This window comes from Orycteropus afer, unplaced genomic scaffold, assembly GCF_000298275.1.
Source record: "Orycteropus afer afer isolate SDZICR_OR568_19922 unplaced genomic scaffold, OryAfe1.0 scaffold00014, whole genome shotgun sequence".
In the NCBI taxonomy this organism is placed as follows: Eukaryota; Metazoa; Chordata; class Mammalia; order Tubulidentata; family Orycteropodidae; genus Orycteropus; species Orycteropus afer.
This window is the reverse complement of record NW_006921601.1, coordinates 20507307-20528818: the sequence shown is the minus strand read 5'-3', so window position 1 is coordinate 20528818 and position 21512 is coordinate 20507307. Positions and strand designations below refer to the sequence as shown.

The 21512-nt window shown below is 38.9% G+C and overlaps 1 protein-coding gene across 1 annotated transcript in view; it reads right to left on the bottom strand.

Moving 5' to 3' along the window:
• NELL1 (neural EGFL like 1) overlaps positions 1-21512 on the bottom strand; it is a 1238690-nt gene that overhangs the window by 896663 nt on the left and 320515 nt on the right. Inside the window, exon 12 of the mRNA XM_007955935.2 lies at positions 13308-13436. Within this exon, the coding sequence (XP_007954126.1) occupies positions 13308-13436 (129 nt within the window). The remainder of the gene's footprint in view (positions 1-13307; positions 13437-21512) is intronic.

Genomic DNA, 21512 nt, shown 5'->3' with positions numbered 1-21512 from the left:
AAAGTCTTAATTGGATCATGAGAAAATTAAGGCACAGAAACTGGGTGGCTTTCCAAGGACCCTCAGTTGGTAAGTTATAGAGCCAGGATTAGAATCAAGATCTCTTTATCCCTAATTTCATGTCCTGTCACTACATCACTGCCCTAGGAGTTGTAAAAAGAAAAGAAACAATGAAGGTAGGAAAATACTAGAAAGAAGAAAGTGAGGGTAGTTGGCCACGAAAGCAAACTCCTAGGCAGGGATGATTCACTTAGTCCCCCTGCCCAAGAGATCTCTCTTCCACATGCATACTACTTCCATTTTTTACTATCTTTTTCTACACTGCTGGAAATTTTAAGTTTGAGGATTTTCTTAATTAACAAACACCTTCTTTTAAGAACACATTTACCTCTGGGAGTGTTAGGTAGATATCAATCATTTACAAATATGTGTGAGTTCATTCCACAAATTGCTTTCCTCCTGGCATAGAGCTCAGAACTGCAGCATATGGGATGCTGTGGATTTTGTTTGGAAACAAAAAGAGATGGGACATGAGGCATATTGGGGGCAGTTTAGGTCCAGATGAGGTGATACAGCAGAGGCCAGAGGGAAGCCTGGAGATAAGGCAAACAAGAAAGTGGCAACAAGAGATGGTTAAGTAGTTAAATCCCATCTAATCTCTAAGTGAGCAATTTTGGAAACCATCTGCTAAAACTAGAGGCCATTTAGTAGGATACAAGAAATAACCAAAATGTAAAAGGATTAAAATTAGTGGGCTTTTTTTCTTTTTTCACTTAGTAATTGTGGTATGTAGTGCCTAAGGCATTTGACTGCTAACCAGAAGGCTGGTGGTTCAAACCCACCAGTCACTCCTTGCAAGGAAGATGGGGCAATCTACTTCTGTAGTGATACTGCCTTGGAAACCCAAGGAGGGGTCGCTATGAGTAGGGTCCAACTTGACGGCACATAACCAAAACAACAATTGTGGCTGACTAGAATGTTATTCACAAGCTCTGGTGGCAAACTGGTTAAAGGACTAGGCTGTTAACCAAAACGGTTATTGGTTTGAACCTACCAGCTGATCCACAGGAGGAAGATGAGACAGTCTGCTTCTGTAAAGATCTACAGCCTTGGAAACTCTGCAGAGAAGTTCTACTCTGCCCTAAAGGGTCACTATGAATGGGAATCAACTCAATGGCAGGGAGTGAGAATGGTATTCACTAAAACAGATTCTTTTTCCTCCTCGGCCCACAGCTATACCACACTAACTAGTCTCTCACATTAGGTGTAGCCATGTAGGAGTTCTGGGCATGGAATGTAGCCAGCCCAGTCCCCAAACACCTTCACATGCCAATCTTCCATTCCCTTTTTCATTCCATGGTGACCCTGAAAGCCACATATTGCACACGGTAGAGTCACAAGATGGAAAGATTCTGTGTCCTTGTATCATTGCTCCAAACAGAGCCACCTACAAAACAGGAACACACACTGGTTGGCTTACGTGTGTGGAGACCTAAGCTCTGTTGGGTTAAACACCCAAGGATGTGTTGAGTTTTTTGTTTTGTTTTGTTTTTCTTTTTCTTTTTTTTTGTTTTTGTGTTTTATTTTCCTATTAGGAGCTGGCCAAAACTATATATATGGTGAAACCATTGACAGCCAGAACTCTATAGGAATGCCTTATTTTTCTGAGTGTCACAAGTTTTCCACCCTTGACAGAATGCAGTCTTACCACTTTTCTATCACTTATTTCTTCTCTGATAGGTTTCTGCCTTACACAGCATAGATAGATACACAGGTAGATGGAGGCGTAGATAATGTATATATCGTACATATTTTTTTTAATCTTTTCATCAAAATAAATAGAGAACTAAAATTTTCCTCTTTCCACATAGTGAACACAAAATACTTGGCAGCAAAAATGGTAATGCAGCTTATAAGGAATAGAGTGAGTAAGCAGTGTTTCAAAACTACAGGGACCTGAATATTCACAAAAAGGAGCAAAAGCAGCCCCTGGGATACAGGCTCCACGTGTAAAAAAGCAGCCTTTGAACAAGTATGATGAGACAATTCTGACACACAAAAACTGGTGCGAAATACAGAAAGTCAGAAGACAGCTTGGGACATCTCGCCTTCCTTCCCTCGTTTCTCCCTCACCTCTTCCTTCCTTCCTTTCTTTAAATATTCTTTAAGCAAATATTTTTTGTATGTTCATAATGTAATATGCACTATTCTAGTTGCTGGAGATACCATGATGAATGAGATAAATTCCTGCCCTCATGTAGCTTGTATTTTAAAGATGCTAAACCATAAATCAAATTTTTTAACAGAAAAACACAACAATTTTAGATAACAAGTGCTACAAAGAAAAAACAATTTTAGATAACAAGTGCTACAAAGAAAATAAAATAAAGTACAAGGAGATAGAGAGTAAAAGGGTAGCAGGAAAGCTAATTTCATGAAGGCGGCAGGTGAGACCTTTCTAAGCAAGTGACATCTGAGTTTCAATTTGAATAATGATTAGTAATCATACCTACAACGACTTAGGTGATGAGCATTCAAAGTTGAGGAAAAAATTATTGTCCAGGCCTGTTCGATGAACACAAAGAATTTCCATGTGGTCAGAGAAGAGTAAACACAAGAGAGAGTAGTACAATACCAAAAAAAAAAAAAATCAGACACCTAATTTGGATATTATTCCAACATGCATGTGGAGCCATTGTTGTTGTTAGGTGCCCTTGAGTCAGATCCAACTCATAGCCACACTATGTACAACAGAACTAAACACTGCCTGGTCCTGCATGAGCCTCACAATCCTTGCTATACCTCATCCATTGTTGCAGCCACTGTTTCAATCCATCTCATTGAAGGCCTTCCCCTATTTCACTGACCCTCCACTTTACTAAGTATGATATCCTTTTCCAGGGAATGGTCCCTTCTGACAACATGACCAAAGTAGGTGAGCTGAAGTCACGCCATTCTCACTTCCAAGGAGCATTCCAACTACACATCTTCCAGGATAAACAACACAAGGCAACACACTGCTGTCGAGTCAGATCCGACTCATACTGACCCCTCTTTGGGTTTCCGAGGTGGTATCACTACAGAAGTAGATTGCCCAACCTTCCTTCTGAGGAGTGGCTGGTGGATTTGAACTACCAGCCTTCTGGTTAGCAGTCCAGTGCCTTAGGCACTATGCCACTTCAGGATAGATTTGTTAATTCTTCTGGCAGTACATGGTACTTTCAATATTCTTTGCCAACACCACCAACTCAAAAGCATCAGCTCTTGGGGGTTATGAGTGCATGGGAGGGAAGGACATGAAGGAGGTAACTACAGGATGGAAGTGGTAAGAAAACTGTTACATTGCAGGAATTGCAGTCAATGTCATGAGACAAAACGTGTATGAACTGCTCTATGGAAAATGAATTTGCTCTGTAAACTTTCACCCAAATCACAATAAAAAAATTTTTTTTAAATTGGATTATGGTGATAAACTTACTAAAATGCAAAAAAAAAAAAAAGAAAGAAAAAAGCATCAACTCTTCTTCAGTCTTCCTTATTCACTGTCCAGCTTACACATGGATATGAAGCGACTGAAAACACCATGGCTTGGGATAGGTACACCTTAGTCTTCAAAGAGACATCTTTCCTTTCAGCACTTTAAAGACATCTTTTGCAGCAGATTTGCCCAGTGCAGTATGTCCTCTGATTTCTTGACTGCTGCTTCCATTGGTATAGATTATAGATCCAAGGAGTATGAAATCTTTGACAACTTCAATTTTTTCTCCATTTACCATGGTGCTACTTATTGGCCCAGTTGTGAGGAATTTCATTTTATTTATGCTGAAGTGTAATCCATACTGCAGACTGCAGTATTTGGTCTTCATCAGTAAGTGCTTCAAGTCATCTTCACTTTCAGCAAGGGAGGTTGTGTCATCTGCACATCATAGGCTGTTTATGAGTCTTCCTCCAATCTTGTTGCCATTCTTGTTCATATAGTATAGCCTACGGGATTATGCGCTCAGCATACAGATTGAACAAGTATGGTGAAAGGATACAACCCCAACACACTCCCTCTTTCATATTAAAACACACAGTATCCCCTTGTTCTGTCTGAAAAATAGTCTCCTGGTCTATGTACAGATTCCTTACGAGCACAATTAAATGTTCTAGAATTTCTATTCTTTTCAATGTTAACCCTAATTTGTTATGACCCACACAGTCAAATGCTTTTGCATAGTCAGTAAAATACAAGTTAACATCTTTTTTGGTATTCTTTGCTTTCAGCCAAGGTTCATCTGACATCAGCAATGATATCCCTCATTCCATGTCCTGAATCCAGGTTGCATTTCTAGAAGTTCTCTGTCAGTATACTGCTATAACCATTTTTTAATTATCTTTAGCAAAATTTTACTTGCATATGATATTCCTCAATAATTTCCACATTCTGCTGGATCACTTTCCTTTCAAATGGGTACAAATTTGGATCTCTTCCAGTCAGTTGGCCAGATAGCTGTCTTCCAGATTTCTTGGCATAGATGCCTCCAATGTGGCAACTGTTTGTTGAAACATCTCAATGGGTATTCATTAATTCCTCAGGCCTTGTTTTCTGCCAATTCCTTCAGTGCAGCTTTGACTTCTTCCATCAGTACCATTGGTTCTTGATCATATGCCACCTCCTGAAATGACTGAACATCGACCAATTCTTTTTGGTACAGTGACTCTTCTTTTGATGTTTCCTGCATCATTCAATAATTTGCTCATAGAATCTTTCAATATTGCAACTCAAGGCTTGAATTTTTTCTTCAGTTCTTTTAGCTTGAGAAATTCTGAGTGTGTTCGTTCCTTTTGGTTTTCTAACTCCAGGTCTCTGCACATTTCATTATAATAATTGACTTTATCTTCTCAAGCTGCTCTTTGAAATCTTACGTTCAGCTCTTTTATCTTGTCATTTCTTCCACTTGCTTTAGCTACTCTCCATTCAAGGGCAAATTTCAGAGTCTCTTGTGACATCCATTTTAGTCTTTTCTTCCTTTCCTCTCTTTTTAATGACCTTCTGCTTTCTTCATGGATGACATTCTTGATATCATCCCATAATTCCTCTGGTTTTTGGTCATTGGTGTTCAATGTATCAAATCTATTCTTTAGATGGTCTCTAAATTCAGAAGGGATGTAATCAAGGTCATATTTTGGCTCTCATTGACTCGTTTTAATTGTCTTCAGCTTCAATTGAACTTGTTTATAAGCAATTGATGGTCTGTTCTACAGTCAGCTTTTTTTATTTTGGCTGAAGATATTATTGAGCTTCTCCATCGCCTCTTTCCACAGAGGTAGTTGATCTAATTCCTGTGTATTCCATCTGGTGAGGTCCATGTATAAAGCCACCGTTTATGTTGTTGAAAAGGTATCTGCAAAGAATAATTCTTTGGTCTTGCAAAATTCTACCATGCAATCTCTGTCATCTCCAAGGCCATATTTTCCAACTACCAATGATTCTTCTTTGTTTCCAACTTTCATATTCCAATCACCACTAGTAATAATCAATACATTTTGATGGCATATTTGGTCAATTTCAGATGCTAGTAAAAATCTTCCCTTTCCTCATCTTTGGCTTTAGTGGTTGGTACATAAATTTGAATAATATTAGTGTTACCAGGTCTTCCTGGATATAAATATAATATCCATATGTAGTCATATGGATATTATCCTATCACTGACAGCATTGTTCTTCAGCAGAGATCTTGAAGCATTCTTTGTGACAATAAATGCCACGCCATTCCTCCTCAATTTGTCATTCCTCTTCAATTTGTCGTTCCTCTTCAATTTGTCATTCCTGGCATAGTAGATCATATGACTATCTGATTCAAAATGGCCAAAACCAGTCTATTTCAGCTCCCTAATGCCTAGGATATTGATATTTATGCATTCCACTTCATTTTTTACAACTTCCAATTTTCCTACATTCATACTTTGTACACTACACATTCCATTTATTAGAGGATGTTTACAGCTGTTTCTTCCCATTTGGAGTCATGTTCCATCAGCGAATGGAGGCCCTGAAAGCATTACTCCATCCACGTCATTAAGGTGGACTGTACTTTGAAGAGGTAGCTCTTCCCCAGTCGTATTTTGACCACCTTCTGAACTGAGGGCCTCAGCTTCTGGAGCTGTATCAGACAATGTTTCAGGACTATTCACCAAGTTTTCCAGTGATAAATCAGACAGTGTTTCATTGTTACTCATAAGGTTTTCACTGGCCAATTCTTTGAGAAGTGGGTGGCCCCTTCCTTCTTCCAAGTCTGTCTTAGTCTGGAAGTTTTGCTGAAACCTATCCACCATGAGTGACCCTGCTGGTATTTGAAATGCCAGTGGCGTAGCCTCCAACCTCACAGCAACACACCAGCAAGCATATTATGACAAACTCACAGACAAGTGGTGAATGTGGAGCCATTGGACAACTTTAAACAGAAGAGTGGCATTATCTGACTGATACTTTTAAAAGTTTAATCTGATACATGATGGGAAGATGGACCAGAAGGGACAAGAATGGATGCTCCTTCAGTCATTAGCTAAAGGATAAAAGAGGCTTGGAATATGGTGGTAGCAGTAAAGAGAACAAGACATGAGTGAATTTGTGATACATTTTGGAGATAAAGCCAACAAGACTCCCAGATGTACCAGATTTTAGAGGTGAAAGAAAGCAAGGAATCAAGGACAACTTTTTTTTTTTTTTTTTAAAGGATAACTTCTAAATCTTTTGACCTGAACAACTAGGTAGATAGACATACCATTGGCAGACTGGGGGTAAAGCACATGATCCTCTCTTCCTAAGACTCTAGATGTCAGGAGAACTTCCCAGTGTGACCATTTAGCTACAGGATAAGTTCAAAAGGCTTTAGTAGGCAAGCCTGGAAACGTAACTAATATTTTAATGTCCAAAATAATGGTAAAAATCAAAATATCTTACATGAAACATTTTATTGTAGAAATATATATATATATATAACAAACACTTGGTATTTCAACCATTTTCACATGTACAATTCAGTGACAGTAATGCACTAATGTCATGTTGTGCAACCATCACCACTGTCCATTTCCACATAAACAAGCCAGTGCTACTTTAACCTCCAGTTCTGGCCACATCTCTAGTTGCTTTGATAGTGCCTCTTTCCTAAGCGCAGAGCTGAACAATTAGCCCCTTGTGACCCAAACTGGTGCCAGCCTTACTGAGAGTCTAATACAAATGAAATAGTCAGAATATGAAGTCTGGGTTTTATAACAAAATTCCAGACAAAAAGGTATGGATGTTAAGAACCGGCAAGAGGGTAAGTGGATGGCAGAGAAGGAGCAGCTGTTTTTGCAAAGTAGCCTTGGGACTAAAGATACAGAGACAGAGAAAAGCCAGGTCCAGGAATAAAACTACATCATCTGTGGGGAGGAAGGTGACAGATGAGTTATTACAAACAAAGCAAAGGCTAGTGATTACTGTGTCTTTGAAAGGCCGATTGATTCATACCTGAGTATCAGAACTCTCCCTGCATTAATGGGCTCAATGGGGGGGGGGGGGGGGGAATGCCACAGGGCATTCTTACTTCAAGCATTCCAAATCCCTGAAAATACAATGGAAGCCGAGCTAAAAGCTAAGGTTTTGCTGCTGTTGTTGTTAGCTGCCATCGAGTTAGCCCCTAACACATGGTGACCTCATATGTTACAGAGCTGAACTGTTGCATAGGGTTTTCCTGGCTAAAATTTTTACAAAGAGAAAATTGCCAGGATTTTCTTCCATGGAAGCACTGGGTGTGCTCAAAACTGCCAACCCTTCAATTAGAAGCCACCCAGAATCCTTTAGGCTTTGCTAACAATGAAGACTCAGAAGAGGTTTTTGAACTCTGTGTTGTCCAAAGCAGAAGCCCAAATCTGAACACAGGCTGGACTATCTGTATCATGGTGTGCACACATCTTGTGACAATTCAAAACAACAAGAGTTACCTGATTAATCCTTGGATAATTAGAAATGTACTTTGGCACACTAGCCCATTTTTCCACTCATTCTCTCAATCAAGAATTTGCAGGGTCTTGTTTCTGTGGAAGTGATTACATGAGTCTCTGCATCTGGTAAGGATCTACCCCTTTAGCTAGTCTAAGAGCTGCTTTCTGTTTGATCTCTCTGCCTGTTTCCCAGCCTCTGAACACTCAGAGGGCCAAATTTCTGTCATCAGCTGCAGTCATACGAAAGAAGTTTTAAATCACCTTGCTAACTAGTTGCTGTGTTTCAGACATTTTAGTAGTTTGGTTACATGAAATAATTCAATTCATACAAACAGTGTTCATTAAATATATATCTATATAGACAGATTATCTGGAGAGAGAAATATTTCTTTGAATACAGCTCCACTCATGTTTTGCTGAGGAAGGGTTAAGATGATGGTTATACAGTATTATATCTGTTGCCTCTCTACCAATAATCTGCCCCTAAGAAAACTGGTAAAACCTCATCCTTCTGTATAAGAACATTCTCCCAGTTACTTGCCATTTTCTCCCAAAAGATGTAGATGTGGGAGTCCACATGCTCTCAGAGAACTGGTCTCAATGAATATACATTCATTCCTCCAATTCCAACAATCAGCTCAATAATATTATTATTTACATTAGTGATATAAATTAATAATGGTTATCATTATTATATATGTAATGGGGATTCATTCAATGTTTCATGAATGTCAGACAATTTGCTAAGGTTTGGGCATGCATTAACTCATCATCATCCTAAACGAGAATTGAATTTATCATGTCATATTTGGCCATTACAAAACCCTAATTTGCAACCCTGTGGTAAGTAGTTTCTTACCCTGTGGTAAGAAATCTATAGCTTGAAAGCAGGGCCAGAGCACACTACTGAAGGTCCACACATTTTCTTGTAACTCTCAATACTTGCTCTATTAAAAATCACTTTCAGTCTGTAAGGACTGATCTGAAAGTGTCCCTCTGAATCCAAAAGAAAAACTGCAGGTAAATTAATTCAAGGAGGTATATTAAATAGGCTTAGACTAAGTTATGCAGACAGCCCCCAAAAGTTCAGTGGTTTACGAGATGCCACAAGCCACATGTTCATCACCTGTCAGCCTTCACATGCTCCTTGTCATTTTCATTACAGAACCTCAGCTGAAGGCATACCCCTATCTGGGACACTGCCAGTTTTGTGTCTTTGTATTGGAGAGGAAAGAGAATATGGTAGAAACCCACAATTGCTCTTAGAGTTTCTATTCTGAAATTGCACATGCCATTTCCACTCGTATTTCACTGGTCAAAGTGGGATGAGGACAGAGGAAATATTTTGAACAATAATACAATCTATCATACAGGCGCAATAAGTTTAAGGAAAGTAACACACACAAAAGCAGAGCCCCACCCTTAAACACTAGAACAGGGGTACAGGGGACAGGAAGCAGGACGTAAAGCCTTGGAGAAGCAGTGAGTTGAGGATTATCTTAACTTCATCTCTCTGAGTCTTTGTGTCTCCACTTGTGAAACGAGATAGTATGACCAATGGTCCCACTTATGTCCCAGATTTACTATTAGACTCAGAAGGCAAAATGTATATAAAAGAAGTTTAAAAAATTCAAGACCCTCAGAAAGTAGGAGGTATTATGATTCAATACTAATTGCAGTAGTTTCAACACCAGGAAGATTGTATAATGCATATGAGATCTGACTGTCCCTTATTTTTCTAAACATTTTACCACAGGAAAAAAAAAATATGAGACTCTTAACTATGTGGGCTCCAAATTCAAGCAATGAGATTGTGAGTATGACTCCAATGACTAGACTTTCCTCAGACACTAGTCCTAATTTAAACTAATGTATCAGAAACTACTTTTTGACTTACCCATTGGAAATATCATCACAGAGCAGAAAAGATTCAGCAAACTGCTACCAAATTCATAAAACACTAAAATCCAACTAAAGCAGTTTTTAAAATAGGGAATGATCCTACTTGAGTCAGTCAAGACAAAATAAAACAACCTCCTGTGAATTGTATCTTAGCTGACAAAGGGTCTTTATTATCTCCTATTGATTAGCTGGAGTCATGATATCTTCTCCATGTCAGTTTCTACGGCAATCTCAGCACAGCAGGAGTCCTTAATATACTGTATCTCTGCTACTACCCTAGGAAGTTAAGAAAATTGAAAGCCTTTTGTACTTCTTTTTCTTCTGAGAGCCTGAATTGTTGTTGTTGTTGTTGTTGTTGTTATGTGCCGTCGAGTCGGCCCCGACTCATAGCGACCCCTCCTTGGGTTTCCGAGGCAGTATCACTACGGAAGTAGGATTGCCCAACCTAGTCTTTTCAAAATAACTTGGACAATGCGTGTAATATTTTGTTTTAATTTGCAAGCCAGTCTTTTCATCAGGGTTGTTACAATCTGGGTCATTTTCACTCCATTTACTCAAGGTAAAAAGTTAACTCGCCTGCAGCAGTTCATAAGTATCTAGCATTCCCTGGGCTACAGTGAGACAATGAGTCCAGCCTCTGAGAGCCTCTGGGACCCAGGTGGGCACTTGGCACCACCGCTAAGCTTGTCTATCAGACAAGCTCAGACACCAGTTTATTAGGAATGAGCTAGAGAAATGGCCACAAGCTAAATTTATCCATAAAAGAATGGGATAAACAGAGTTTTTTGCCCACCCCAAGACCACCTCCGCCCTCTTCCTCCTAGCACCACCCTATTGTTTAGGAAAAGAGCAAAGATTATTTGTCTCAAAGAAGACAAAACCCCACTCCAACTCTAGAGATGAATACAGTCAGCCCAAACCAGTGAAAATCATCCCGTTCCACTTTCTAAGGCATTGGTCTTACAGAGTAGTATATGACTGACCCCAGTCCAAACAATAAAACAAGGGAAGCCTTCCACCCGAGGTGGAAAATTCTTCTCAGAAAGATTTTTCTCTGTGCATAAAATAACACAACCTTATACAGCAAAAAATTTTTAACCCTGTCTTTTTACCCTCCTGCTTGGGATGCTGGTCTAAGGACACCCTGGCTGGAGCCATGGCAGCCACTGTGTAAACACCAGAGTCCAACATACAAAAGATGGCAGAGCAGAAGGACAGAAAGGCATCTATCTAAATACTTGGTTCCTGTTGTTCCCAATTTGATGCCCAGTATCTAACCCTAAGTTGATACCCTGAGTTCTGTTCCCACTTTGGAAATTGACTCCAATGTTTAGCCATTTCTCCTTAAGTGTCATCCTTCTCTCTATACTCTTATGGAAAGTATCCATGATAAACAAAGAAAAGACTAAAAAATATCCCCATTGCCTAAGATGGTACCACAATGCACACTGGTCCAAAGCCAGGTGCCCACAGTGAGCTGAGCAGGATCATGTCCAAGAAAATCATTCAACACAATCAACAAACCAAGGCCTCACAGAGAAAGGGCACGCTTATTATCACAGATGGCTCCTCATGGGATTGACTCCATATAATTAAAAAACGTATCAACGTGGAGAGAATCAAGAAATCACAAACAGCATTCGCACCAGCTAATTTCTGCCAGATTTTACAGACATCATTAGTTAATGGGGGCCAGGAATGGTAGGAGTACTAGTTCCAACAGAAAACTAAAAGGTGCTCCAGGAGCAAAATCAGTATTCAAATTGTTTTAGGATTCCTTCTGTCATTTGGATAGTTTTTCAGAGGCTATCCCAACATATAAAAGAAAAAAATACATTTTTTAAACTACCATCTGGTTAGTAGGTAGGATTTTACCGTGATAGGTAGACAGGAGATTGTTCAGTTTTAATTTTTTAATTATACTACTTTTCTGATAAAAATAGAAAACAGCATAAGACCTAAAAATAAATACTAACATAAAGTATATCCTCTTCCAAAAACAGACAATACCTAAGATGATACTAAAGGATAAGTGAAACAAATTCATAACCAAAGGGGAAGCAGCATTCCTCCAAGTGGCATGTCAACATAATCAAATTCAAATCTGCAAAGATGAGCAAGAATCAAAAACAAAGGGTGAAAAAGGGAAAAAAAAAAAAAAAGCTCATCAGTCAGATTACATTACTAATAATAAGTCAATAATGGTGAAAATCTTCCAGAAAAATATGGAAAATAAAGGCCACTTACCAGGTATTAATGACTACAGGTGATTAGGCACATTACCTGAACAGTTGAAGAGGTCTTTAGTAAAAGCCAAAAAATTAACCAGGGTTAAACAACATGGAACAGCAGATAAGGATAATGATAAAGAATGAAAATAAATTTACCGATACAGTTATCAATTAATACTGCCTTTACCTTGAGAACAAATGACCCACTTGAAAACCAAACTACCTGTCCCTGACCAAGACTATGCATCTTTCATTCCATTCAAGACAGCCACCTTCCTGATTAATGCAGATCCGAAGGATTAGTGAAGATCACAGAAATGACAGGGTAAAACCAGGTCAAACAGACATGGTTCAACTATCACTTTGCCTGTTAGAGCTTCTCTCATCAGACAGGGAGCCAGCAGGCAGCTGAGTAATGAATGGGCTTATATATCATGACACTATTCACACAGACTAGGTTCAGAAGTCTTAAAAAGGAGGAGGGAAGGAGCTAAACCACTGGCATGTCCTGGCAGCTAAAGAAACAGGGTGCTTAACACGTAACAGGGTGGAGTTCTGTGCTTGGAAAGAGGTGTTCACATAAGACAAGGGATCTGTTCTGCTTTGTGGAGTAGAAATGGGAATTACTGATGCCTGAGGGCACCAATTCACTATAATGGCATAAGCCCATGTACACAAGGTATGAATCCATGTGCCAATTTTGTGATTTCAAGGAGAAATTCAATACTGCCAGTCATTAATCAGTCATTAAGAAACCCAATTGAAATAAAAATTCTTGCCTTGGCAGATGAAAGAGAAGGCACTTGGCATAAGCTGCAATCAAAGTAGCATTCCAAGATTGGCTCTAACACATAACATTTAATGGAGCTTGGAGATGACCACCTCCTCTAATCCATTTGTGGTTTTGCTGGTGTTATATACAGCAACAGCAGAACATGGGATGTACTATGGCCCTGTTGCTTTAGTTGCTTTGCTGTGTGTCATGACTACCTTCAAAAGTCTTGGTTTCTCATGCTACAAAGTGACTTGGATAAACCTGGAGAATGGAGAACCTCTGCTAAGTTGATACAATTTGATGTAGGACCATGATTTCTTGTAGACTCTCCAGAGCCAAGTGATGGCTTTTGTTCTTAAATCACATCTACAAATAACACATTTCTCATGCATTTTCTCACAAGTGACTTCATTAATTTGCTTACTAACCTTCACAGTAGGCAGAGTCTCCCTGGACAGATATATAACCATTCTTGCACTCACAAGTAGCTTTTGTATTCCAGTTTTTGCACTCTGAATTTTCACCGCATTTAGGCCCTTCTGCACAAAAGTTATGACCTAGAAGTAAATATAATTTTACGTTAGAAAAGGAGGGAAATAATAATAAAACACAAAGTATGGTTACTATATGTTACCATATATGTAAACATACCTTGTTGTCGTTATGTACCGTTGAGTCAGACCTGACTCACAGCGACCCCTCCTTGGGTTTCTGCGACGATATCACTACAAAAGTAGATTGCCCAAACTTCCTTCCAAGGAGTTGCTGGTGGGTTTGAACCATCAGCCTTTGGTTAGCAGTCAAATGCTTTAGGCACTATGCTACCAGAGCTCCTAAACATATCTTAGCAATATGCAAAGGTGAGCTTAGTAAGTAGTAAGGGAAGTAAGAATAGGAAACTTAGAATCATTTTGGGTATCAATGACTTTTTTTCCCTCCTGATATTCAAAATTGCTAAGATCATGCTTGAAGACTTTTGTCCATGTTGATCCTGAATCATCTTCCTACAAGCTTTTTACACAGCCATCCTCCAATTATGTTATTGTTCAATTCATCATTTATCATACATAGAAAAGAGTATATAAAATGGACATACAGTTTTATATAATAGCATTACTACAACTAGAGTATTATCATCATCCCTTGATTTCATCTGCCTGATGACATAAATGAAATCATACTCTGTTTCTTCTGTGTTGTGTTACTTTTTTTTGTACTAGTCATCCATGTTAATTCTGATAGCTATAGTTCATTTTCGGAAGGAAGGTTGGGCAATCCTACTTCCGTAGTGATACTGCCTCGGAAACCCAAGGAGGGGTCGCTATGAGTCGGGGCCGACTCGACGGCACATAACAACAACAACAACATAACATAGTTCATTTATTTGCCAAAGCTGTGTAATAATTTATCATACTAATATACCAAAATTTATTTTACCCATTAGACTATTGTTGGACAGTTATTTGCAGAGCTTCAAATTGCAAGCAATGCTGCTAGGAACATTCTTGAACAAATTTCCTGAGGTGTAGCTATATATACATCCCACTCCACCCCCTCCATTTAAAGATGTTTAACATTTTCTTCATTCTTCATTCCTTCCTGCATCTCAGATATTCCTTCCAGGATAATTTTTTGTTCTTCATAAAACATCCTTTAGCAGTTCCTTTAGTGACAATCTGTTGGTAGTGACTGTGCTCAGTTTTACTTTGTGTAAATATGTCTTTATATTGGAAAACTATTTTCACTGGGTATGTAAAGAATTAAGGAGCCCTGGTGGCACAGTGCCTCGTGCATTTGACTGCTACCCAGAACGTTGGTGATTCAAACTCACCAGCTGCTCTGCAAAAGGAAGATGAGGCAATCTACTTCTGTAAAGATTTACCACCTCAGAAACTCAACAGGGGTTTGCTATGGGTCAGAATGGACTTGATGGCAATAAGTTTGGTTTGGGTTTGGGGTACAGATTATTTTCTTTCAATATTTTTTGAAGTGTTTATTGAGCTGCTTTTCCATTGTTTTATGATTTCCATTAATCCTGTTTAGAAGTCAGCTGTTACCTAATAATTATTCTTTCTTTGTGACCTGTCCTTTGTGTGTGGCTGATTTTAAGAACTTTTTTGGTTGTGGTGGGTGGTTGTATGCTCTTCAGTTTCACTCCAAGGTGTCTAGGTATGAATTTCTTTATTGTTCCTAAGATTCTTTGGAATTTCTGAATCTAAATATTGGTGTCTTTCATCTATTTGGTAAATTCTAGGTATTATCTTTATGCACATGCTCTCTTCACCATTCTCTATTTTCCTCCTCAGGTATTCTAATTAGGTATGTGCTGTTTCTTAAGTTCTCTTCCATATCTATTAGAGATTCACTTTCATATCATACATCTTTTATCCTTTGTGCTGAATACTGAGTAACTTTCAGATGTGTCTTTCAGTTTACTAATTCTCTCTTGAGCTATGTCTTAGATGCTGTTAAGTAATCTATGCTGTTTAAAATTTTTATTCTTATTTTTATTTCAGAGAATTCTATTTGATCCTCTTTTTTTAATTCTGTGTGGTCAAGTGTGATAGCCTCTTAACTCCTTTATCCTTTAATTTCTTCTATATTTCTATAAGCATATTACATATGCATATTTTATCATGGTAGTTCAAATATGTTCATTCTTTGTGCTTGGAATTCTGTACTTACCTTTTTGTGCTAAGCATCATGCAAGGTGGCTTATTTTTCTTATGTTTTATGTGATCCTTTTATCTGTAAGATCTTATTTTTTGGAATTTAATCTGTGAAAATTGATGCTTATGTTTCAAAAATTGCATTTCTTAAGGGAGGATTGGTGTTTCCTTCTGTCAGGTGCCTGAGGGAACTATCAACCTGTTAACTTTGAACTACATTTTTTGCTTTAGGGCATGAGTATTAACCCACACAGTAAGAAAATATCTGGCCCTAAGCATTGAAAATTGCAACCTTGAAGTCCAGAAATCCCATGGAAGGATCTTCTCCTCCAGAGCTCCACCTGGAGTCAAGACTGACAGGTAAATTTCCTTTGGCAGAGTAGTTTTTTCCTGGTTCAACTACTAAAGGAGTGACTAAGGTTTTTGATTTATGAATTTGCTACAAGCCCTAGGCTTTGTCTACTGTCCACTTATACACTGTTCATTAGAAAGCCAGATTCTAAAATACTAGGCTTTAGAAATTTCCCTCAAGCCAAATGCCAAATCTAGTGCTTCCTTATATCAATAGATTTGCTTCTTTTCAATATTTCTGATCTCTTGATTTTTTTCCTCCTTACTGTACTGCTGGTTCTATCAAACTTTCAAAAAAGTCTTTCATATATTATGCAGCCATGTTTTATGTGAACTAGGAAGAGTAGTTATATCTCCCATAAAAGCTGTGAAATTCAAATATGATAAGTTATGTGGAGGTGCTTTATCATCCTTAAATCAGTAATTAATAATAATTATGCCTTACATCACATTTGTAGTGGGTCTGGGAGTGAGAAAGTTTGATTTCTAGTTCAGAGCTTACAGCTAATATACACTGTAAGTCACTTTGACTATCTACATATATATACACTGGAAATGGACAACATCACTGATTATCAAACTATGCTCCCCAGAGCCCCAGGCACAATTGATTGATAGGTAAGACTAAAGTCTCCCAATCCTAATTCAAATAGAATAGCTCTTCTTTATCTTTCTGTCATATTGATCATGTGAGCAACAGCTTCTGGCTTAAAAAAATATGAAGTGCTGAACTAGATAAACTCAAGCTTAATTCTTTTCAATGTGACATTCTAGAACATTTTTCTTTGAAATATAATTTTAAATCAAGAGTGTTTAGATATATTTAGACTGGAAAATAATGAGAATTTTTGTTAGACAATAATAATAAAATGAAAGCACTCAAAATATTCTTGACATTGACCTAGATGTTTTAAATGGTGACAAAAACACATACTTTATTTAAAAATATGTTACTGAGAAAATTAGATGACATAATCGATATAAAGCACTTCAACCAATTCCTGATATATACTAAGAGGTCAATGTTAGCCACCATGTTGAAGATGACAATGACGATGATGATTAAATGACAACTCAATAGGTCACTGTTATCTGCAATTTCAAGATAAGAAAAGAGAAGTTCAAACTCTCTAACATCTAAGCATAATAAGTATATTCAGAATTAGGTCTGTCTAACTACATTGCTCCTGTTCTCCTCCTTACATCACCTGTCCTTTCATACAGCAAAACCTAGTGTTAAGATGTAGCCATTCCTCGGGCCATAAAATAGCAGATCCATGATTTTGGATGAGCATATGTATCACATCCAGTCTCATTCTTGTGACCTGTTAACTGGTGACTGTCCCATTCAAAATCAAAGCAAGAGTTTAACCTGTTGGGATTACAAGACCTCTGCCCATAGAGAATACTTTGCAAGGGCTTTCAGGCTTACAAGATCCATTACAACTAAACATACTTGATGTTTTTGCTACCAAAGATACAATTATTAGGAATCACAGCTTTCTTGCCAGAGAAAATGTCTAGACTTCACTATCCATGTCAGAATTGCTCAATAATTAGGTCATCACATTTCCTTTGATTATAAAGCTTGCTTCAATGTCATATGTGCATCCTTTATTACATGTATATTCTTTGTCTATTTTCCTCTTTCTTTCCAGGAGACTGCAAGTGTCCTTTTCCTTCGACATGCATTTGACAGCTTGAACAAAGCCCCTCACACACTGTTGATTTCTCAATCAATGCATATCTCTCTGTCAGACATGTGCCATGGCAACTCACAATGAAGAGAGTTGGGTAAATTGTATTTCAAGGACAGTGAAGGGCCAGTGGGACAAACTGGCCTCAATGTCAAATCCACTTTGGTTGGGAATAACCATTGTGCCAGAAGCACGTATTCTTTTAATTAATGCAGGACTTCATTCAAGCAATATTTATTCAGTGCCTGCTTGTCTCCTCTGCACATGTGAATGAATAATCATTCACTCAATATTTAGGAGGCACCTACTCCAAGAGCCACTGTAGGCAAGGTAACACCATGCAAGTTTCTTGAGACAATGTAAAGATGTTTAAGACATATTCTTTGCCCATTGAGAAATTATGAACTATGAGAGGAGATAAGCCACATGCATGGATAGCCTCAAATACAAGGCAATCTGTCCTTATTAAGTGAGATGTGAGCAAGACAAATTGTCATAGTGATTTAGGGAAAGAGAGATCACATTCAGATGATCTAAAATTTGACCTTGAGTTCAAATCTGGTAGGACCACTCCATGGTAATACCATGAAGAGAACTTGAGAAACCTGAGGAAGCTCAAATTATGTGACACAGGTATAGTAAGCAATATTGACACTAAGTATAAAGAGTCCTCAGGTTACAAACGTCCAACTTACATCAACCTATAGTGATGGACCAAGCCCCTATGTCTTTCCTTCAGCCCAAACCCAGAGACCAGGCATGAGAATGGGCTGAGTTGTATCCCATCTTTCTTCTGACTCATCTGTCAGTAGCCAGCAAGCACCACACATCCAACAGGCCCCAGCCCATTGATACCTGCCTTGAATAAGTCCAAGAGGTGATGGCAGCATGCAGGACAGGCAGCAGCATGACAGCTTTACTGCAGCCTCAGAGCCAGCGTAGGCTTCTTTGGGGGCTGATGGTGCCCACAGTAGGGCAAGAGGCTGTAGGCGTGGATCCAGCTTCACTGTGCACCACCTAGCTGGGTGCTACCTCAGCACTGTCCATACTCGGGCATGTTGATGTAACCCTGCACCCCGGCCGTCCTCAATCTCCATCTACCTTACCTCTACTGTATCCCTAACCCCATGCCACGCAACCCAAGCCAGGAGCCTGGCTCCCAGGGATGGTGGGGAGGGAAAGTCCAGGTGGGGAGGGGGAGATAGTGGTCAGTGTTGCTAGATGAAAGGCTGAGAACAGGCCTGCCTTTGGCCACCCAGGACCTCAGAGCACTCGCTGCCTATGCCTCCAGCAACATACAACGTTCATAATCACAAACAGGTGCTACTTTGTGACACACATTAAAACATCATTTTATTACTGAATTACTATATGGGTTAGCGCCTAAGGCACTTGACTGCTAACCAGAAGGCTGGCGGTTCAAACCCACCAGCCACTCCTTGGAAGAACGGCTGGGCAATCTACTTCCGTAGTGATATTCCCTTGGAAACCCAAAGAGGGGTTGCTATGAGTTGGGTCTGACTCGACAGCACATAACAACAACAACGACAACATGCTAAAGATGTTTTGGTGTATCTGGAAGTGTTTATTGTTTTTTATGCATAGAAAAATACACTATAGACTATATACCTAACTATCCTGATTTAATACACAGATTTAAGAATGGATCATTGCAATCCAGGGGCTGCTTGTATACTATGCTGGACACTTGGCTAAGTGTTTTATATGCATTACCTCATTTAGTTCTATTAACAACTCTATGAGGCTAGTATTATCATCTCCATTTTACAGTTGGGTAATTGAATCTTGGGGAGGTTAGTGTATTTGTATAAATTATACAGAGCCAGAATTCAAACCCAGGTCTGACGGGGGCCAGAGTTCTGATCATTATGCTATCCCACTGTCCTCCTGTGGTAGTTTAAAGTTATGTGTCAACTTGGCTGGGCCATCCCAATGATGAAACTATACTCACCTCCATGGTTGAATCTGCTGTGGGCAGCTAAGTAGTTGCCTTTGAGGTATGAGCTGATTCCAGTATTTATGGAGAAGCTTCGAGAAAGGTCTCGTAACTTTTTGGTACATTGAAGCCTGTGTTTGGCAGAGTCTTCATCTCCAGTTCCTGGACCTGAATAGTGGCCTGTTGTGTTGTCTGCCTATCTTGGGATTATTTATTCCTGGAATTGAACTAGTAGCTTGACATGATACCCGCTAATCTAGGAGCTCTGGTAGTGTAGTGCCTAAGGCTGGTGGTTCAAACCCACCAGCCACTCCTCAGAAGGAAAGTTGGGCAATCTACTTAGATAGTGATACTGCCTCAGAAACCCAAGGAGGGGTCGCTATGAGTCCGACTCGAGGGCACATAACAACAACAACAATCTTGGGGCTGTGCCATTTTACCTATAGATGTTGGGCTCATCAGCCTCAGCAGCCAGCAGCTGCATTAGTAAGAAAAAGCCTCTAGCTCCAGTGGGCCTGGAACAGCAGGCAGAGCTAAAGCCCAAGGTCAAGGCACCTTCACCCAGCCCCTAAAGCCAGCACTTTGAACTCAGACTTCCAGCCCCCTAAACAGTAAAAAATAAATCCCTGTTTGTTAAAACCATCCATTTGTGGTATTTTTGTTATAGTAGCACTAGAGAACCAAGACACCTCCTGAAAGTAATAAATTTCCAAGTATTCTATGGTCTAAAGGATTAAGAAGATATTCTTTTTGCATGTATAGATTCAAACAAATTTCTATTTAAATTTCCTCTCCTTGGAAGGAAGGTTGGGCAATCTACTTCTGTAGTGATACTGCCTTGGAAACCCAACGAGGGGTCGCTATGAGTCGGGTCCGACTCGACGGCACATAACAACAACTCATCTCCAAAGTAGATATTTTTTTTTCTACTAGGTTTTCCAAATCTTATTACAAAAAATCATAACTTGAGTCACTCCAACTCCTTGTAGTCAGTCTGATTCATTCTTCTCAACCAAGGGCTTCTCACACAGGGGTGGTTAGATGGATGGATGACTTATAGACAGATGGATATATGAACAGGCAGAAATATGGGTGGATAAATGAGTGAATGAATAAAGAAGTGAATATACAGAAGCATACAATGTCCCATCTTCACCAACCAGAAGGCAAATTAATCAAAAATGGGTTTTCTGGTCATCATTTTTCCTTCTTAAAACAGGTTTATTGAGATATAATTTACATACCGTAAAATTCACCTATTGTAAGTATGCAGTTCAATGACTTTTAGTAAATTTACAGAGTTGTGCAATCATCATTATAATCCAGTGTTAGAACATTTCCATCACCCCAGCTGGTTGTCATAGTTTTAAAAAACACCTCAACATCTGAGTTAGCTGCCAAGTCATAAATCCTCGATTAATTCCCACACTTTAGAATCCTTTGTCTTTCTTATCTGATGTGTCTGAATAGCATGACATTTAAGAAACAGATGCTCCCCTTCCTGGATATTTGTCTCCTGTTGCTACTTATAGCCTCTTCAGTAAAGAAGAGCTAAACTTTGGTACTGTTGTTTCTTTCTTACTTTTTTATCTGATTATCAACATGGTCAGATGCATGAGTCTCCTCAAAGCCACCCTCTTTCTTAAATGGTTTTTTTCCCCCAGAATTAGAAGCTGTGATTGTAGAAGAATGCACACACACTCAAATAAACTGCCCAATGTTCAAATTTTCTTATTTGACCATTTCTTATTAGTGACTCTAGAGTCTCCAGAATTATTCTGCTATAATTAGAACCACACAGTTTCATCCTTTAACTTGAAGTGGATTAAATACAGAGACCTCTATAATTGTACAAGCTTCCATTTATTTCATTCTTCCAACATGCTAAACATAGTGCTAAGCAAGTTACACACATTACCTCATTAAAGCCTCATAACAACCCCTAAAGGTTATATTACT